General features: G+C 50.1%; 2 protein-coding genes across 3 annotated transcripts in view; one reads left to right on the forward strand and one right to left on the reverse strand.

Moving 5' to 3' along the window:
- The window catches only part of NPR2 (natriuretic peptide receptor 2), a 41,704-nt gene extending 40,877 nt beyond the window's left edge, over positions 1-827 (forward strand). Inside the window, exon 22 of the mRNA XM_061612586.1 lies at positions 207-827. Within this exon, the coding sequence (XP_061468570.1) occupies positions 207-266 (60 nt within the window). The 3' untranslated portion in view covers positions 267-827. The remainder of the gene's footprint in view (positions 1-206) is intronic.
- A 407-nt stretch (positions 828-1,234) lies between these two features.
- On the reverse strand, positions 1,235-14,077 carry SPAG8 (sperm associated antigen 8). 2 transcript variants are annotated; one of them, XM_061612601.1, is made up of 7 exons: positions 13,998-14,077; positions 4,781-5,156; positions 3,807-3,981; positions 2,368-2,413; positions 1,848-1,965; positions 1,652-1,714; positions 1,235-1,372 (listed from the first exon to the last, which is right to left on the reverse strand). In XM_061612601.1, exons 1-7 carry the CDS (start codon positions 14,054-14,056, stop codon positions 1,250-1,252), a joined length of 960 nt encoding a protein of 319 aa, XP_061468585.1. In that variant the 5' UTR covers positions 14,057-14,077; the 3' UTR covers positions 1,235-1,249. The 2 variants fall into 2 exon arrangements, with proteins under 2 accessions (XP_061468585.1, XP_061468594.1); XM_061612610.1 differs by having other exon boundaries at positions 1,652-1,750; positions 1,788-1,965.
- Between the last annotated feature and the right edge of the window lie 3,809 nt (positions 14,078-17,886).

The following is a 17,886-nucleotide window of genomic DNA, read 5'->3' on the forward strand; positions in this document are numbered from 1 at the left end:
CCGTTTCCTCATCAGCTGGGTGGGAGGGGGGCAATGAGTAGCCCCACATGGCATAGGCCCTTGGGCCCGCCCAGCGGGGAAAACGACGCAGTGTGGACGTGAAGCCAGTTCTTCTTGGTCCCACCTCAGACCTCCTGCGGGGCAGTGGGGTGTGCGTGTGCACTGTGAACCACTGAGAGCCCTAGCCTGTTCTTTTCCCCTGGCAGGGGAAGGGGAAGCTCCGGACCTACTGGCTGCTGGGCGAGAAGAACGACGTTGTCATCTGATGTGGCTCCTCCCCCTCCTGTGACTCCTCCCACTGTGGCAACAGGGCAGCCGTTCCTCCCACCTCCAAGAACCTCACTGTGCCATCGAGCAATGAGAGACAGAGATTGGGGGGGGGGGGAGAGACAGAGGAAGAACCACTTGGAGCAATAATGTAGCCCAGTAACGAGAGAAAGAGGTGTGTGTGTGTGTTGGGGGGGGATTGGACCGGCAGAGGCAGTAGGATGCCCTCTCAGGAGAGGCCCTCGCATGGCCTGTGCTGCGGTGTGCTGAAGCGCAGGGCTGCGTCTTGCTGTGCTGGGTCCCCAGTGCGCCCCTCCTGCCCTGACACGGAAGCAGCCCCCGCTCAGGTTGCAAGGGCTGCGCCAGTGCGGGGCCTTCAGGAGCTGCGCGAGAGCAAGGCTGTTCCCAGGCTGTGCGCCCCCCCCCACCTGGCATCCTGCTCCGCTGCTCAGCCGGCTGAGCCAACCTTCCTAATCAGCAATGCAGCTGCTCCCTCCGGGTGTAAATAGGGACATACAGTGCAAACTATTTTGTTGAAATACAGACTTTTTAACCTGGGACAGCTCTTGTGTTTCCTGGCAGTGGGGGAGACAGTAAGGTGCTTAAAGAGGCTTCGGGGCCCCACAGCTGCTTCCAACCCTCTACCTCTGCCATCCTGCTCAGGGGCCACAGCTCCACCCAGTTCAGAGGGGGAGCCTTGCTTGCCAACCCCACAGGAGCTCTTGGCCCAGGGCACCACCCTCACTTTTGCCCTCAGGGCTGGGCAGGCACTCTGCTCCTAGGAAATGCAGCCATCTCCACCACTTTGCTTGAGCTTGTGGGGCAGTTTAAGGATGGGGGGGAAGGGGAGAGCTTGTTGCGCCCTCAAATTCCTGTCCCCACCTCTGCGAAGCACCCCCTGCTCCACCCCACCCTTCAATGCCCTCAAGCAGCACTCCCACAGCAGATGAGGCCAGCCTGTCGCTGGCACCTCTTTATTTTCTTAGAGCTTGGGGTAGTTCTCTGGGCCATGGGGCAGGGGCTGGTCAAGGTACTCCATGATGGGGGTTGTGAATGTCCCACACTTCTTGAAGGGGGTGTCGCCAGTCCGGATGTTGGAGACCCCCTGCAGAGAGAAGCACAGAAGATGGCTGAGGGCCAAGCGAAGCCCCCTTCCACATCCTGGAAGACCCAGGCCCCTCTTCCTCCGCCGCCCCTTTGTCATGGAGCCAGCACTGTCTTGGCAGGGGGGGGGTTAGCCCTGTCATGTGAGAGCAACAGCTGCATGTTGGGGGGGATGAGGAGGGGGAGAAACCCAACTGCCCGCCCCCTCCATGGCCCTTTCAAGGTCAGGCCCACTGGCGGGAGAATGTGAGGCATTCCCAGGGGAGGGGGTGTCACTCACAGGCACCTGCTGGGCATGTTCTAGCCAGAAGGTCTGTGGCTGCTCCAGGCGGTAGTCGTGGGGCTGTGGAGAGCAAAGTCCACATTTGGCAATCTGCTGCTGCTCCTTTGCTGGGTGCGTTTGTGGGAGCTCGCACTTGGGGAGGAGACCGGCACCTATGGGGCTGCCTGCTCCGCCACAGCCTGCTCTCTCTCACCTTGGTGGGGGCAGGGGCCACAGAGAGGAAGCCTTCCTGGCGATAGTCGTGATGCATGGTGGACAGGGACTCCATGGGCCCAGGGGGTGGGTAGGCTTGATCCTCCAGTATCTCTTTGCTGCAAACAAAGACACACACAGAGCCCAGTGCCCTGAGAGGCAGCTCCTCTGCAAGAGTCCAGTGTGTGTGGCTAGGGGGCAGGAGGCATCCAGTTCCCTGAGGGACCTTGGAGACACCCCAGCAAGGCCAAGTGGTGAACAAGGGATTGGGGTGTCCAGCTGGCCCCAAAGGGTGCCCAGCGCAGTCCAGCTCAGAAATCAAGCACCTTCTTGGAACATCAGAGTTCCCAAAGGTTCCCAGAGGGTAGGGAAAGAGCCCGTCAAGAGTTGATGTTATAGCCTGGGGCAGGGGGAAGGAGCCCCATTTCACAGGCAGGAAGGAAGGGCCAGCTGGTGGAGGAAGCCACTCGCCTGCAACTGGCTTCCTGCTTGGGGGGGGGGGGCTGGCTGCTGCTGCTCACCTGTGTTTCTGGTACAAAAGCCACTCCATCATGGCCTCACGCTGCCCTGGGGGGAGGAAGGAGAAAGGAGGAGGTCAGATCACTGGTGTGGGAGAAAGATGGTGCTAGGACCCCAAGCACTGGGAATGGTGAGCAGAACGGCCCCTTCTACGGTCCAGGCCCTCCAGAGACCTCCGGCCGAGCCAGTCAGCCAGTCAAGACAGCAGCAGCAGCAACTCTGCTGGGACGGCTCTGGAGGGCAGGGTATGTGGGGTCTCTCTCTCACACACACAGCAGCATCTGTGGGATCCCCCCCAGACTGAAGAAGTGTGTTAGCAGCCTCACTGCACAGGCTGCTTGGAGTGGTGGTGGTGGTGTGGGATGCCGTAGCAAAGAGGGTGCCTGGCTGCCTGGTTTCTCTGTGCATTCTCTGAAATGGCTCAGGGTGGGCAACGGGTACCAAAGCAGGGTAGCCATGTTCACCGCCCAGAGAGCTATTGCTAGTCGGGCAGTATATAAATTTTAAAAATAAAATAAATAAATAAAAATAGCCTCTGTCCAGCTCAGGCCGGGGTCCAACTGGTCAGTCCCCACGAAGACTCCGCTCTGAAAGCCAGCTCAGCTGTGAAGTTCTCACATCACTTCCAGAGGACGGTCAGGTGGACGGGAGTCTCTCGGGCGGCTCCTCTGGGCCCCTCCACCTCACACTCGCCAATAAGCCTTTGGGGGAAAGTTGCTGGCCCACCAGAAAAAGAAATGGGGGGGACCACCCGAGATAGGGCTATGCAAAGCCACCCCTTCCACTGGCTCCCAGGTCGGTCAGGCTGATCTGCTCTCTGCTGCTTCATCCATTTCTTGCTGCTCTCTCCCCAAGTGCTCTGGCCAGGCAAGAAGGTTTTTTTAAAAAAAGCAAGAAACTGAAAACTAAATAACAGTAGGTAAAAAACAAACAAACTCTGCCATCCCCACCTAACCCAGGCTAGAAAAAGCAGCCAAACAAGAAAAGCATCGAAGCATCTCTGGGCTGGAAAGGAGGGGCCGCCGTTTGAAGAAGGGGCAGGCCCAGTGCTTTGATCCACAGGGACTAGCCACCCGCCTCGTGTTGCCGGTCTTTGGGCAAAGCTACGGGGCAGAGCTCAGTACAAAACATGCCCATTTGCTTAAGCAGGACGGCTAGCTGAGTGGCAGAGCGTCTGCTGTGCCTGCAGCAGGTCCCAGGCTCAGTCCAAGCTCAGATTGGGCTGGAAGAGACCCCCGTCTGCAGCCCAGGAGCCAGCCTAGGAAGACAACACTGAGCTCAATGGACCAGGGGTCTGACTCCACACATGGCCGCTCCTGGTGTTTCTGTGAGCTTTTGGCCTCAGCACTGGTGTGGCAAAACCATCTTCTGGCACCACCCCACGCCCTTTAACACGAGCCCTGCCGCCCCCCAATCTCCCGTTGACCCTCAGCCTCCCCACCTCTCACGGGGAGCCCTCTCCTCCTGGGCCTCCGGTAAGAATCCTGCATGGTGGTGCTCTTGGGCAGGCCAGCCAGAAACTGAAGGGTGAGCAGCCCCTGATGCCCGTGCCGATAAAAGAAGCCTTCCGTGCCACCCTCGGGCCTTGGCACATGATCCAGGTTGTTGGTGGCTCTCTGGAAGAGAGGAGGCAGCTGGAGGTTAGCCGGGGAATCCATCCTGGAGGGCTGCTCCCTTCTCAAAGGGGGTTTGAGAGGCAAAGGAGGAGCCATTATGTCTCCCACTGAAGTGCCAGTTGTGAGAGTGGCAATAGGGCAGCCCCACCAGCTTTTTAGAGAGTCCTTCCCCACAGCAATATGAGCAGACGTGTTGGCGTTCTGATTACTCTGCATGAGCCTGGGGTTTGGGCAGCAGAGGACTGTGCCCCCAAAGAGGGCCAGAATGGGCAGTTCATATTCTTTAATGGTCAGTGGGAAAGCTGTACCGGCACCATCTTTGATCATGGAAATCACAGGGGAGTGGACCAGAATGGCAGCCTCTCGTTCCCCCACCCAGCCCACCACAAGGAGAGTCAATAGGAAGTTGAACGGTACAATAGGGGCATTCGGGGGGGAGGTGGAACAGACAGAGAGACGGAGGTAGCTGAAGGGTGTCTTGAGATGTGGGGGTATCTCTTTGGAGGTCTAATGTGGGGCAGGGGACTTGCTGCCTGGAGCTCTTTGCCTCGACTACAATCTATTTCTATATTTGTAAAGAGCAAAAATGCCTTCAAGTCTTGGCTCCTGCTGAGAGGAAGGGCGGGATATAAATCAAACAAACAAACAAGTCTCTCCAGAGATCCCTCTGGCCAAAGGAAGCCACACCCAGGCAAGTCCTGCCCCAGGCAAGTCTAACCACTCAGAAAGGGGAGGAGAATCCACCACAGTAGCGCCATGCCCCCAGCAGGGTTCAGGGTGCAGAGCCAGCAACCATTACCTCCTCCTGCCAGTTGTAGATCAGGCATTTTCCGCGGTCGGGGAGCTCCCTCATGGGCTCCAGGGGTGCAATGGGAATCGCCTCCTGCTCTGTGGGTGGCAGTTCACCAAGAGTGGGCCCAGGGATGCCGTGGCACAGAGGCAGCTCCACAGCATAGGCTGGGGTCCTCACCACCACTGGGGCTGCCTCAGGCCCAGCTGGCAGCATCTCCCCCGGGCAATACACCACCCCCTCTTCCGGAGGGAGAGGCGGCTCAGCCATGCCAGCAGGGGCTTCCGCTTCCGCCACCTCAGCCTCCCCAACTGGCTTCTCCACGTGTCCAGGTGCTGCCTCGTCCAGGTGGCTTGGTGGTGGGCCTTGGAGCACTGGAGCCGATCTGCAGAGATTCGGAAGGGAGGAAAATGCAGTCGACCCCAGCTGTGCTGCAGGCTGCTGGCTCTGCCCAGCAGGAAAACAGACAACTGAGCTTGTTTATTGAAAATATTTGTGTACCACCCTTCATCAAAACAATAGCAGGGTGGCATGCAACTTGTTTGGAAAGCATAATACAAAATGTAACCCAAATATCATAAAAAATACATAAAATTTAACAACAGTATAATACATTTATATATTATGGCATTCTTGGATGACACAGATTGCCTAGTTCTGGTCCAATCTAGGGTCAGTCCTGGCCACGGGACTCAATCAGCCCTGGTTGCCCTGATGAATGACCTCTAGAGAGAGCAGTACAGGGGGAGTGTGACCTTGTCCCCATGTCTCGATCTCCCTGCAATTTTCAGTACCACTGACCACAGTATCCTTCTGGACCGGCTCCATGGAATAGGAATTGGGGGCACTGTGTTACGGTGGTTCCAGCCCCACCTATGGGACTGAGTCCACGGAGCAGTGTTGGGGGACTGTTTTTTGAGCAAACTAGAAGAAGTTCAGCAGAGGGCAACAAGGATGATCAGGGGACTGGAAACAAAGCCCTATGAGGAAAGACTGAAGAACTGGGCATGTTTAGCCTGGAGAAGAGAAGACTGAGGGGAGATAGGATAGCACTCTTCAAGTACTTGAAAGGTTGTCACATAGAGGAGGGCCAGGATCTTTTCTCAATCATCCCAGAGTGCAGGACACGGAATAATGGGCTCAAGTTGCAGGAAGCCAGAGTTTGGCTGAACATCTCTGTTAGAGTGGTATGACAATGGAAGCAATTGTTTTACAGTGGTTCCAATCCTACCTCCAGGGTCATTTTCAGAGAGTAGCACTGGATGATTGTCTTTCGGCCCCCTGGCAGTTGTGCTGTGGGGTGCCGCAGGGTACTGTCTTGTCCCTTGTGCAAGGTGTCAACAGTATGCTGACGTACCCAGCTCTATTTTTCTGTAACATCTGAATCAGGAGAGGCTGTGCAAGCCCTGGACCACTGCCTGGACTCGGTGGTGGGCTGGATGAGGGCCAATAAGCTGAGTCTGAATCCTAGCAAGACGGAGGTGCTGTGGGTTGGTAGTTCCCAAGTTCAGATAATTGGTCAGTTGCCTGCTTTGGATGGAGTCGTACTCCCTCTGAAAGAGCACAACATAAGAAGTGGACCTTCAGTGTAGTGGCACCGACCCTTTGGAATTCCCTTCCTTAATTATTACACAGGCACTATCTCTGTTATCTTTTCGGTGCCTACTGAAGGCCTTCCTCTTTCAACAAGCTTTTTAAGTAGAGACCTTACCACAGTCTGTGTTGGAACTGTTTGTTAAGATTTTTAAAGCTTTTTTAAAATGTTTTTAAAGATGTTTTGTTTTAATATGTTCTTCAAGATGTTTTGTTGTAATATATTTTTTAAAACTCTGTTTTTAAGATGTTTTAGAATGTTCTTAGTGCTTTTGTTTGCTGCCCTGGGCTCCTACTTGAGGAAAGATGGGATATAAATAAATAAATACATAATAAATTACCTAGGGAGGTGGGGGGCTCTCCAACGCTGGAGGCCTTCAAGAGGCAGCTGGACAGTCATCTGTCAGGTATGCTTTAACTTGGATACCTGCATTGAGCGGGTTTGGACTCAGTGGCCTTATAGAAACTCTTAAAATGGTTAAAGAGAGAAGGAAAGCAAAAGCAAAAGAAGACAGGAACATGGTCAGAATGCTAAATGCAACAATACAGCAACTAGTACGTAGGGACAAAGAGAACTATTACAATAGTTACTGTATAGAAATAGAAGAGGACAACAAAAAGGGTAGAACAAGAGCCCTGTTCCAAAAGATTAGAGAAATGAAAGGGAAATTCAAACCAAGAGTAGGGATGTTGAATAATCAACAGGGGAACACACTGACTGACCGAGATAAAATAAAAGGAAGATGGAAGCAATACACTGAAGAACTCTATAAAAGAGATGCCAGGATGACAGATTCATTCACGGAGGAACCATATGATGAAGGACCAGAAATTTTAGAATGTGAGGTGAAAGCTGCTCTTAAAATACTTGGAAGAAACAAATCACCAGGAATAGATGGCATACCAATAGAGCTGCTACAAGTTACTGAGACTGAATCAGTCCAAATTTTGACTAAAATCTGCCAAGAAATATGGAAAACTAAACAATGGCCCACAGACTGGAAGCGTTCTATATACATCCCAATTCCAAAGAAAGGAGATCCCAGGGAATGCAGTAATTATTGAAGTATTGCCTTAATATCTCATGCAAGTAAAGTAATGTTCAAGATTCTACAACAACGGCTCTTACCATATATGGAGCAAGAAATGCCAGACGTCCAAGCTGGATTTAGAAACGGAAGAGGTACCAGAGATCATATCGCAAACATACATTGGATAATGGAATGGACCAAGGAATTTCAGAAGAAAATCATCCTGTGCTTTATAGATTACAGCAAAGCCTTTGACTGTGTAGATCATGAAAAACTACGGAATGCTTTAAAAGAAATGGGGGTGCCACAGTACCTGATTGTCCTGATGCGCAACCTATACTCTGCACAAGAGGCTACTGTAAAGACAAAATATGGAGAAACCGATTGGTTCCCCATCGGAAAGGGTGTGAGACAGGGGTGTATTTTATCACCCTATTTGTTTAATCTGTACGCAGAACACATCATACGGAAAGCGGGATTGGACCAAGATGAAGGAGGTGTGAAAATTGGAGGGAGAAATATCAGTAATTTTAGATATGCAGACGATACCGTTCTACTAACAGAAACCAGGAATGATTTGAAACAAATGCTGATGAAAGTTAAAGAGGAAAGCACAAAAGCAGGACTACAGCTGAACGTCAAAAAGACTAAAGTAATGACAACAAAAGATTTATGCAACTTTACAGCTGACAATGAGGACATTGAACTTGTCAAGGATTATCAATACCTTGGCACAATCATTTACCAAAATTGAGACAATAGTCAAGAAAGCAGAAGGCGGCTAGGACTGGGGAGGGCAGCTGTGAGAGAACTAGAAAAGGTCTTCAAATATTTTTTTTTTTCAATAATTTTTATTCAGATTTTCATAAAACATACAAGACGAAATCATAAAACATTCAAAGACAAAAAACAAAATCAAAAATAGTTAAACAAAAAAAAAAAAAGAAAAAAAAAAACAAAAGTAAAAAATAAAGAGTAAAATATTGACTTCCCATTTGTCAAAGATCAAATCAGTTATAAGTCTATAATATATAACAATCCTGTCTCTTAAGTCATATTATAAAATCACTTTCCTCCAGTAGTTATCTTACTTAATCATCAAATCTCATAAACATTACTTTATTCTTTCCACAAAAAGTCAAAGAGAGGTTTCAATTCTTTAAGAAATATATCTATCAATTTTTTTTTCCAGATAAGCATATCGATTAATCCATCTCATTACTAATTATGATAATCTTATTGTCATAACCATAGTCAAAATAAACATTTCAATTAATCCATCACATCAGAATCTGTTAAGTTCAGTAATTTCAGTAGCCATTGTTCTATTATCCCTATTAGTTCCATTTTCCATCTTCCATCTTCAGTAGTCTTGTTAAGTCCAGTAATTTCAGTATCCAATCTTCCATTATCAGTATTCCATAATAATCTTGCTGTCAAAGCCATAGTCATATAGTAAGAGTCTGATGGGAATTACCTCTATCCCAAATATTTTCTTGCCATCCATTCTGAATAGGTTGCTGAAATACTGCTGTAAAATCATATCTCTGTTCTTTTTTTCAAAATACACTGGGTCATCTCTTGAAAGTTTTTCCATTGTCACATGGCTGCAGTTAATTCCATAGATTTTCTCTATATTGGGCTCCATCACATCAATCCAGTCCAGAAGATTATCCATGCCATTGATAACTTTATCTCTAGAATCTTCATTAATTTCTTCAGAGATAACATTGAGTTCCAAACAATAGATTTTATTTCTAAAGTCCATAGACTCCAAATCTTGTTCCTGTTCCACGTTTGTTCCAATCTCCGGGATCTCCTCTCTCACAGGGACCCCTGTTCCAGTCTCCAGGGTCTCCTCTCTCACAGGGACCCCTGTTCCAGTCTCCAGGGTCTCCTCTCTCACAAGGACCCCTATGTCTTTAATCTCCTGTGTCTCCAAACAATAGATTTTGTTTCTAAAGTCCATAGACTCCAAATCTTTTTCCTGTTCCACGTTTGTTCCAATCTCCGGGGTCTCCTCTCTCACAGGGACCCCTTCCAGGGTCACCTCTCTCACAGGGACCCCTATATCTTTAATCTCCTGCTTCATTTTACTCAATTCAATTTTCAGCTCCTTACAACCCTGTCGCAGGTTTTGTTTCGTTATCTCAATCTCATCCATTATTTTCTGAAACATGGTTATTTCCAGATTCTCAGCCACTTTCTTAATTGCCATTTTAAAAGAAAAATATAGGAAAACCACTTCTTATTTCAGCAACAATTGGGTTAATACTCCAAACTTGGTGACATCACAGTATAAACAGAGCAGACAGCCTTATCTCTCCATGCTTAAGTAAACAAAATGCAGTTCCCAGGATCGAAACAATTAATGGCGGTCGTCAGGAAACAGATTCGTCAAAATAAAATAGACCAAAAAGAGAGTAGTCTCAGACAATATAATATTCTTCAAAATAAAAATCTGGAATAGAAATCCCTCTTCTGTGTATATCTTTAGAATGCAAATCCAGGACAGCTTTTTGCAACAAAAACAGAGATAAGCTATTAATTAGTGAGTAGCAGAGAGAAGTTATGGCTCCCCAGTGAGATGTCAAAAACCGATCAATCTGGCAAATCTCTTTTAAACAGCAACAATTTAAGTCAAGTAAAAGAAAAATATAGAAAGAAGGGTGCTTGCCTGTTAGTGCGTTCTCTCTTAGAAGATAAGATGAACGTTCGCTTTATCAGATAGAGCTTGTTGTTGAAAATCCGTCCCACCTTCGTCGGCTGGACCTCGTCCCATAAATTAATGAGATCTGGTCGTCCCAACAAAAATAGGCTTTGAGGTTAATCTCTTCGTTTCTCCCTACCCGGGAGAAGTTTAATCAGTCAAAAAAAAAAAAAATCTGACTGATATATCTGAATAAGCTTCTTTTGAGGCAGGAGCCCGTCTCAAAAGCAGGCACAGGCTAAGTCACCCTTCCCGGAAGTCAAAAGGTCTTCAAATATAAAGATGCATCACTGAACACCAAAGTCAGGATCATTCAGACCATGGTATTTCCGATCTCTATGTATGGATGTGAAAGTTGGACAGTGAAAAAAGTTGATATGAGAAAAATCAACTCATTTGAAATGTGGTGTTGGAGAAGAGCTTTGCAGATACCATGGACTGCAAAAAAGACAAATAATTGGGTGTTAGAACAAATTAAACCAGAACTATCACTAGAAGCTAAAATGATGAAACTGAAGTTATCATACTTTGGACACATAATGAGAAGACATGATTCATTAGAAAAGATAATAATGCTTGGAAAAACAGAAGGAAGTAGAAAAAGAGGAAGGCCAAACAAGAGATGGATTGATTCCATCAAGGAAGCCACAGACCTGAACTTACAAGATCTGAACAGGGTGGTTCATGACAGATGCTCTTGGAGGTGACTGATTCATAGGGTCGCCATGATGCTGCTAAATGCCAGATTGGTGCATAATAAGATCTCCCTCATTCACGATGTAATTGTGGATGAGGCAGCCATCTGGCATGTATAACCGAGACCTGGGTGGGTGAGCAGGTGGGAGTCAGTCTCTCCCAGCTATGTCCACCAGGGTACCTGGTCCAGCATCAGGGTAGACCTGAGGGTCAGGGAGGGGGGGTTGATGTGGTCTATAGGAGCTCCATCTTCCTCTGCAAGCACCCTGTCCATGTGACTACTGGTCTGGAGTGTTTGTACCTTATGTTGGGTCAGTGGGACAGACTGGGGATTCTGTTGATGTACCGCCCACCCCGCTGTCCAACAGACTCCCTAGCTGAGCTGACGGAGGTGGTCTCGGCTGTACTGTTGAGATCCCCCAGACTGTTGGTTCTGGGGGATGTCAACATCCATGCCGAGGCCACCTTATCCAGGGCAGCTCAGGATTTCATGGTCTCCATGACAACCTTGGGACTGTCCCAATATGCCATTGGCCCAACACATGTAGCAGGGCATACTCTAGATTTGGTTTTTGCATCTGGACATGGAGTTGGTGATCTGAATGTGGGGAGCCTTACATCAGTCCCTCTGTCATGGACAGATCACTACTTGCTGAAGTTTAGACTTACAGTGGCTTTTCCCCTCTGCAAGGGTGGGGGACCTACTAAGCTGGTCCGCCCCCAGAGACTAATAGATCCGGATGGTTTCCAAAGTGCTCTGAGGAGTTTTCCGGCTGATAGGGCTGGCGGTCCTGTCAAAACCCTGGTTGAACTGTGGAATACAGAAATGACCCGGGTGGTTGACATGATTGCTCCTGAGCACCCTCTCCTGTGTAGAGCTCGTACGGCTCCATGGTATACCCCAGAGCTGAGAGCGATGAAACATTATAGGAGACGGCTTGAGTGCAGATGGAGAGGAACTCCTAGTGGATGCAATTATACACTGGTAAGTGCCTATGGTAAGCTGTATTTAGGGGCAGTAAGGGCAGCAAAAAAACAATATTTTGCTGCCACTATCAAATCATCAATCTGCCGCCCAGCGGAGCTCTTCAGAATTGTCCAGGGGCTATTATAGTCTGGCCCCAGGAACATGGTAGAACCATCTGAGGCCCACTGTAATGAATTTGCTAGGCACTTCCAGGATAAAATCTTTAGCATCCGCCAGGACTTAGACTCCAGTGTGATAGCAGGTGAATCAAGCGAGGTATCCAGAGCACAGCCTTGTCCTGATTTCTTGGATGAGTTTCAGCTGGTACAGCTTGAGGACGTTGACAAGGTACTTGGACAGTTTCGTGCAACCACTTCTGTGCTGGATCCTTGCCCTTCTTGGCTAATAAAAGCTAGCAGGGATGGAACAGCCGCCTGGGCCAGGGAAGTGATTAATGCCTCTCTGCGAGAGGGGGTGGTCCCTGGCTTCCTGAAAGAGGCAGTAGTGAGACCACTCCTGAAGAGGCCCTCCCTGGACCCAGAAAATCTTAATAACTATAGGCCGGTAGCAAATGTTCCATTCCTGGGCAAGGTCCTGGAACGAGTGGTTGCAGGCCAGCTCCAGACACTCTTGGATGAGACCAATTATCTGGATCCATTTCAGTCGGGTTTCAGGCCTGGTTTTGGCATGGAAACAGCCTTGGTCGCCCTGTATGATGACCTTTGTCGGGAGAGAGACAGGGGGAGTGTGACTCTGTTGATTCTCCCTGATCTCTCAGCGGCTTTCGATAGCATCAACCATTGTATCCTTCTGGGGAGACTGGCTGAGTTGGGAGTGGGAGGTACTGCATTGCGGTGGTTCCGCTCCTACTTGGCAGGTCGCCTCCAGAAGGTGGTGCTTGGGGAACATTACTCGGCACCCTGGACTCTCCAGTATGGGGTTCCACAGGGGTCAGTTCTGTCCCCCATGCTGTTCAACATCTACATGAAACCGTTGGGTGTGGTCATCCGGAGCTTTGGAGTGCATTGCCATCAGTATGCTGATGACACGCAGCTCTGTTTCTCATTTTCATCTTCTTCAGGTGAGGCTGTCAATGCGCTGAACCGGTGCCTGGCTGTGACAATGGACTGAATGAGGGATAATAAACTGAGGCTCAGTCCAGACAAGACTGAGATGCTGCTAGTGGGTGGTTCTTCTGACCAGATGGTGGATGTCCAACCTGTCCTGGATGGGATTGCACTCCCCCTGAAGGAGGAGGTTCGTAGCTTGGGGGTTCTCCTAGAACCATCTCTGTCACTTGAGGCTCAGGTAGCCTCAGTGGCACGGAGTGCCTTCTACTAGCTTTGGTTGGTGGCCCAACTACCTCCCTATCTGGACAGGGATAACCTGGCTTCAGTTGTCCATGCTCTGGTAACCTCCAAATTAGATCATTGCAATGCACTCTATGTGGGGCTACCTTTGAAGATGGTTCGGAAACTGCAGCTTGTGCAAACTGTAGCGGCCAGATTGGTAACAGGGACCAGGCGGTCCAAACATATAAAACCGATTCTGGCCCGCTTGCATTGGCTGCCTGTATGTTTCCGAGCTCCATTCAAGGTGCTGGTTTTGACCTATAAAGCCTTACACGGCTTGGGACCACAATACCTGATGGAACGCCTCTCCCGATACGAACCCACCTGTACACTACGTTCAAGATCAAAGGCCCTCCTCCGGTGCCTACTCCAAGGGAAGCTCGGAGGGTGGCAACAAGGGAGAGGGCCTTCTCAGTGGTGGCCCCCAAATTCTGGAATGATCTTCTTGACGAGGTGCGCCTGGTGCCAACACTGCTATCTTTCCAGTGTCAGGTCAAGACTTTCCTTTTCTCCCAGGCATTTTGGCATGTGTTTTATATTGTTTTAAAAAAATTTAATTGTGTTTTAAATTGTTTTTTTTAAAATGTATTTTAAATTGTATTTGTTTTTAGTTACTGTAAACCATCCAGAGAGGTTCGGCTATGGGGCAGTATACAAGTATAATAAATAAATAAATAAATAAATAAATTTACTTGAAGGCACATAGCAACAACATGACAGGGGTCATTCCTCTTGCCCTTTTCTGAACCTTTCCCAGCTCTACAATAAGCAGGACTATGCACAGCATTCCAAGCGCGGCCACACCATAGATTCGTATAATGGCACTAGGAGATCGGAGGTTTTATTTTCACCCCCCCCCTCCCCGGCTTTTCCTCACCTGCCCTCCGGCTCCATCCCTCCGACCAGCGGCCGCTCCCACGCTTGCGCTGTCGCCATAGAAATAGCAAACTCGACGGGGCGCCGGTTCCATGGCGACGGCCACGCCGCGTGCCCATTGGCCAGGCGGGCGACGACAGGAAGGGCCTCATTGGCGCACGGAGCACCGCCCCTCGCCCCGCCCCTGAAAGGAGCCTCTCGCGAGTAAAAGGGGTGGGGATTGTCAGTGTCTGCCCCGAGGAGCGACCAGTGGCAAAGTGCCCAGCGCTTGGAGCGATGGCGGAGTGGCCGCCTGCCCTTGCACGTCCAGCAGTTGCGGAGCTGCACCCTTGGGAGACTAAAGGGGCTGACTCGCTCCCTCTCTCCCGAGCCCAGCCTCTGCCGCCGGGCCAGAGCAGTAGTGGACCGGTTGGAGCCGAGCATGCTTCTGCTCATGGACAGAGTGCTTGGGCATGGCCACAGCCAGTGCCTGCGGCGGGCCTTCATGGGGGTCCCGGAGAGGGTCATCCAGGCCACGCCGCCGCCGGCATCCCCTTGCATTGCACAATCTCCCCGGTGCCCGCCTGGGCAAAAGGACCCTTTGATGGGGGCGGGGCTGCAGTGAGAGAGGCCCTCGCCCAGCCCCCTCCGCCACGAGTATTCTCCGGAAAGGGCTGGCTGGCTGCGGGGGCGCGCGGCTTCCGCCCATCTGCCGAGCAGCTGTGGGGAAGAGACGCTGCGGCCCTTAAGTATGCAAAGCCTTGGGTTATAGGCCTTGTAGGTAGCCACTCTGCACGTGCTCAGAGGCACCCCCTGGTGTGGAGCCTGTGCTGTGCCCTCATGCAGAATGAGCAGGGGGCGCAGCAAGTATCCGAGCAGCCCTTCTGAGGGACCTCCCAGGCAGCCCCCCCCGCCGTGCAGCGAGGAGCTGGCCCGGAGGCATTTGCCCAGGAGGTCTTCTCCAGCTCGCTGCCCCCCTCCCTCCCCGCCAGCTCGACTCTGCTTCCTCCTCCAGCACTGATACTCGGCATGGAGTTAATTATCCTCCCTGTGGCTCTTTTCGGGATATTGTCTGCCTCCCTGGGACCTCCTGCACCCTCTGGATGGACAGCTGTTGCACAGCCTGGCACCCCTCTGAGCCCAGCTGTGCCCCTGGCTCTCCAGCCTCCAAACCTCCCACCCCCGCTGCTCTGAGGCTGGCTGGCTCCTCTCAGGCATTTTTTCCAGGGGAGTCTGTCAAATTCGTGAGGGAGATGGTAAGTAAGTAAGTGAACACTCTCATCTGCTCTTACGCATGACGGCACCTCCTTCTGCGGAAGCAGTCTAAGAATTAGCGGCTGAGGGACAACAGAAGGCAGGAATGGTGGCCTTTGTGCCCTGCTGGTTGGCTGGTGGGAGAATTTGTGTTTGCCTTTGTACAAATTTGTACACGTTTTATACACACATATCTAGTTGAGCTGGTTTTTAACTGTATTTTTAGTGGGTTTTATTTATTGTAAACTGCTTTGAAATGAAATGGCATACAAACTACAAATAGTATACAGATAAATAAATCAACATATATTCATACCTACAGTTGTTCATGTTCGTATAATTATTTTTGATACTCATTTTCATTCGGGTTCCTGGGACTTGGTCTTTTGTGACTCATATTTGGGGACCCTCTCCTTTGTTTTTTTGGGGGTGCCACTGTCTGTGGAAGGCCTTATTCCTGTTCACCTCCCATTCCATGGGGTGTAAGTAGAACACAGGAGGCTGCCTTATAGCAAGTCAGAGCAATGGTCCCTCAAGCTCAGTTCTGTCTCCACTGACTGGCAGCAGTGGCTCTCCAGGGTTCCCGGCAGGGGTCTCTCCCAGTGCTACCTGGCGATGCCGCTGGGGACCTAACCTGGGCCCTTCACCAACAGCCAGGGGTGATGGGAGTTGTAGTTCAGCAACCTCTGGAGTGTGTACTGGTGTAGAGTAAAGGTCAGCCCATCTCCTCCAGCCTCTTGCTTCCCGGGGCAGGAGCTGAGGCTCTGAGCTCCCTCCCCCTCGCTCTTTGACTCTGGTGTGCAGAGAGACTGCCACTGGGCATGGGAGCTCCATGAAGCTGTGGATGGGAAGAGGCTTGGGAGTGGGCTGGTCTGCCATCCTGGCTTTTTCAGCTGGCTCACTTTGAAACAAACCTATCCTACTTCCTTCCCTCTCCCAGTGCAGGGCTTTCTCTTCTGGCACAGAAGCAGCCGCTGCCACCATCACTGGGGAGCTGAAGTCTCTGTCCTGTGCAAGGCCTCCCCCCCCTCCACCTGGTCACATCCCTCCCCCAGCCCCCTGGGCTTCTTTCACCCCTTTTGTTGGTTACCCCTGCATGAAATCTCTGGCCATCCCTTCCAGCAACTTCCTCAGGCACCACTGCACCCCGTCTCCTCTCTGCCCCCCCCCCAGGCCTGGGGCAGCTGGTTGTCCACTGTGCAAAAGAGAATGCTGGGCTGGTCTTCCTTGGTCTGACCCTTGGACTGGGTGGAGATTTGAACACAAGTTGCCCGGGCAACCCTCATCCAACTCCTACTGCTCTACAAGAGTGGGGCTTGATTTTGAAAAGGGACCTTCTCCCCCTTTACTGCAAAAAACAAACAAGCAGAAAATCCTTTCACCAAATTTATGGTGATTTCCCCTCCCTTTGCAGCTCAGTCCAATTGCGGCTGTTCCAGTGCTCCTTGACTCTGCTGTGGGCTGGTCTTTTGAGTCTGCAGTGGGAAGAAAATTCTGTAATGGGTGGGGGCTCATGAAAGAGCCCACCAAGTGCACCTTTGCTGTCTGAACCTGGCACAGAGATGGCATCGTCCAGAGGGCCCCCTCAGGAGATCTCAGTGCCGTGCAGGTGAAGATGTCTGTGTTGGGCCTAAACTGGCAGGGTTGAGAGTCCCTAAACAGTGGTGTGACTGTAAAGGAATAACAAATAAAGATTATTTCTGAGTGAGTGGCAAAGAGTGAGTGAGCTCCGAGAAACATGGCTGAGTTCATGAAGATGAAGAGAGAGGAGCTGGTGGGAAAATGTATAATGCTCCAGTTACCTCATGAGGTTAAAGGGGTGGATGAATTGAGAGTGGCATTAATAACATATACGACAATCCAAACCAAAGAACCTGCAAGAGAGGAAACCCCAGAAGAGTGCTCAAGTAATCCTGACTATATAGAGTATTTAAGAGAGAAGTTAAGATGGGAACGTGAGGAAAAAGATAAGGAACGTGAGGAAAAAGATAAGGACAGAGAGATTGCAATGGTGAAAGTGAGAATGGAGGCGGAAAGATTTAAAATGGAGGTGGAGGAAAAGGAAAAGCAGCGAGGGTTGGAAACTGAAAGGTTGAGAATGGATGCTGAAAGAGAGAATGGATGCTGAGATACAAGTGGAAAGATTAAAATTGGATAGAGAGATATTTCACTCTGAGGAGACAAGGAAAGAGAGAGATGGAGCAAAAATAAAAATTACTCCTTTGCTGTCTATGAGCCTGGTCAAGATCCTCAAACTTACCTCACAACGTTTGAAAAGGCAGCTCAGATGTGGGGGCTACCTGAAGATAAATACATGCAGTATTTATCAAATCTGATTAAAGGGGAATTGGCTGAAGTGTATCAGTACTTCCCCTCAGACAGGCCAGTAACATATGCTGAATACAAAGAAGCAGTGTTTAAAAGATTCAGGCTGGGGCCTGATTATTTTAGAAAGCTTTTCAGAAACTGCCAGATACAGACAGGGAGGTCTTTCGTGGAGCTGGGGGCAAAACTGATGGACATATTTGGGAAATGGCTGACAAGTGCAAAAGCTCAGTCTGTGGAGGAGGTGAAAAACCTCATGATATTGGATCAGTTGTACCATCAATTGCCACCCGAAATTAGGTTGCTGGTGAAAGATCGTGCCCCTAAATCTG

Source organism: Rhineura floridana, chromosome 1 (genome assembly GCF_030035675.1).
Source record: "Rhineura floridana isolate rRhiFlo1 chromosome 1, rRhiFlo1.hap2, whole genome shotgun sequence".
Taxonomy (NCBI): Eukaryota; Metazoa; Chordata; class Lepidosauria; order Squamata; family Rhineuridae; genus Rhineura; species Rhineura floridana.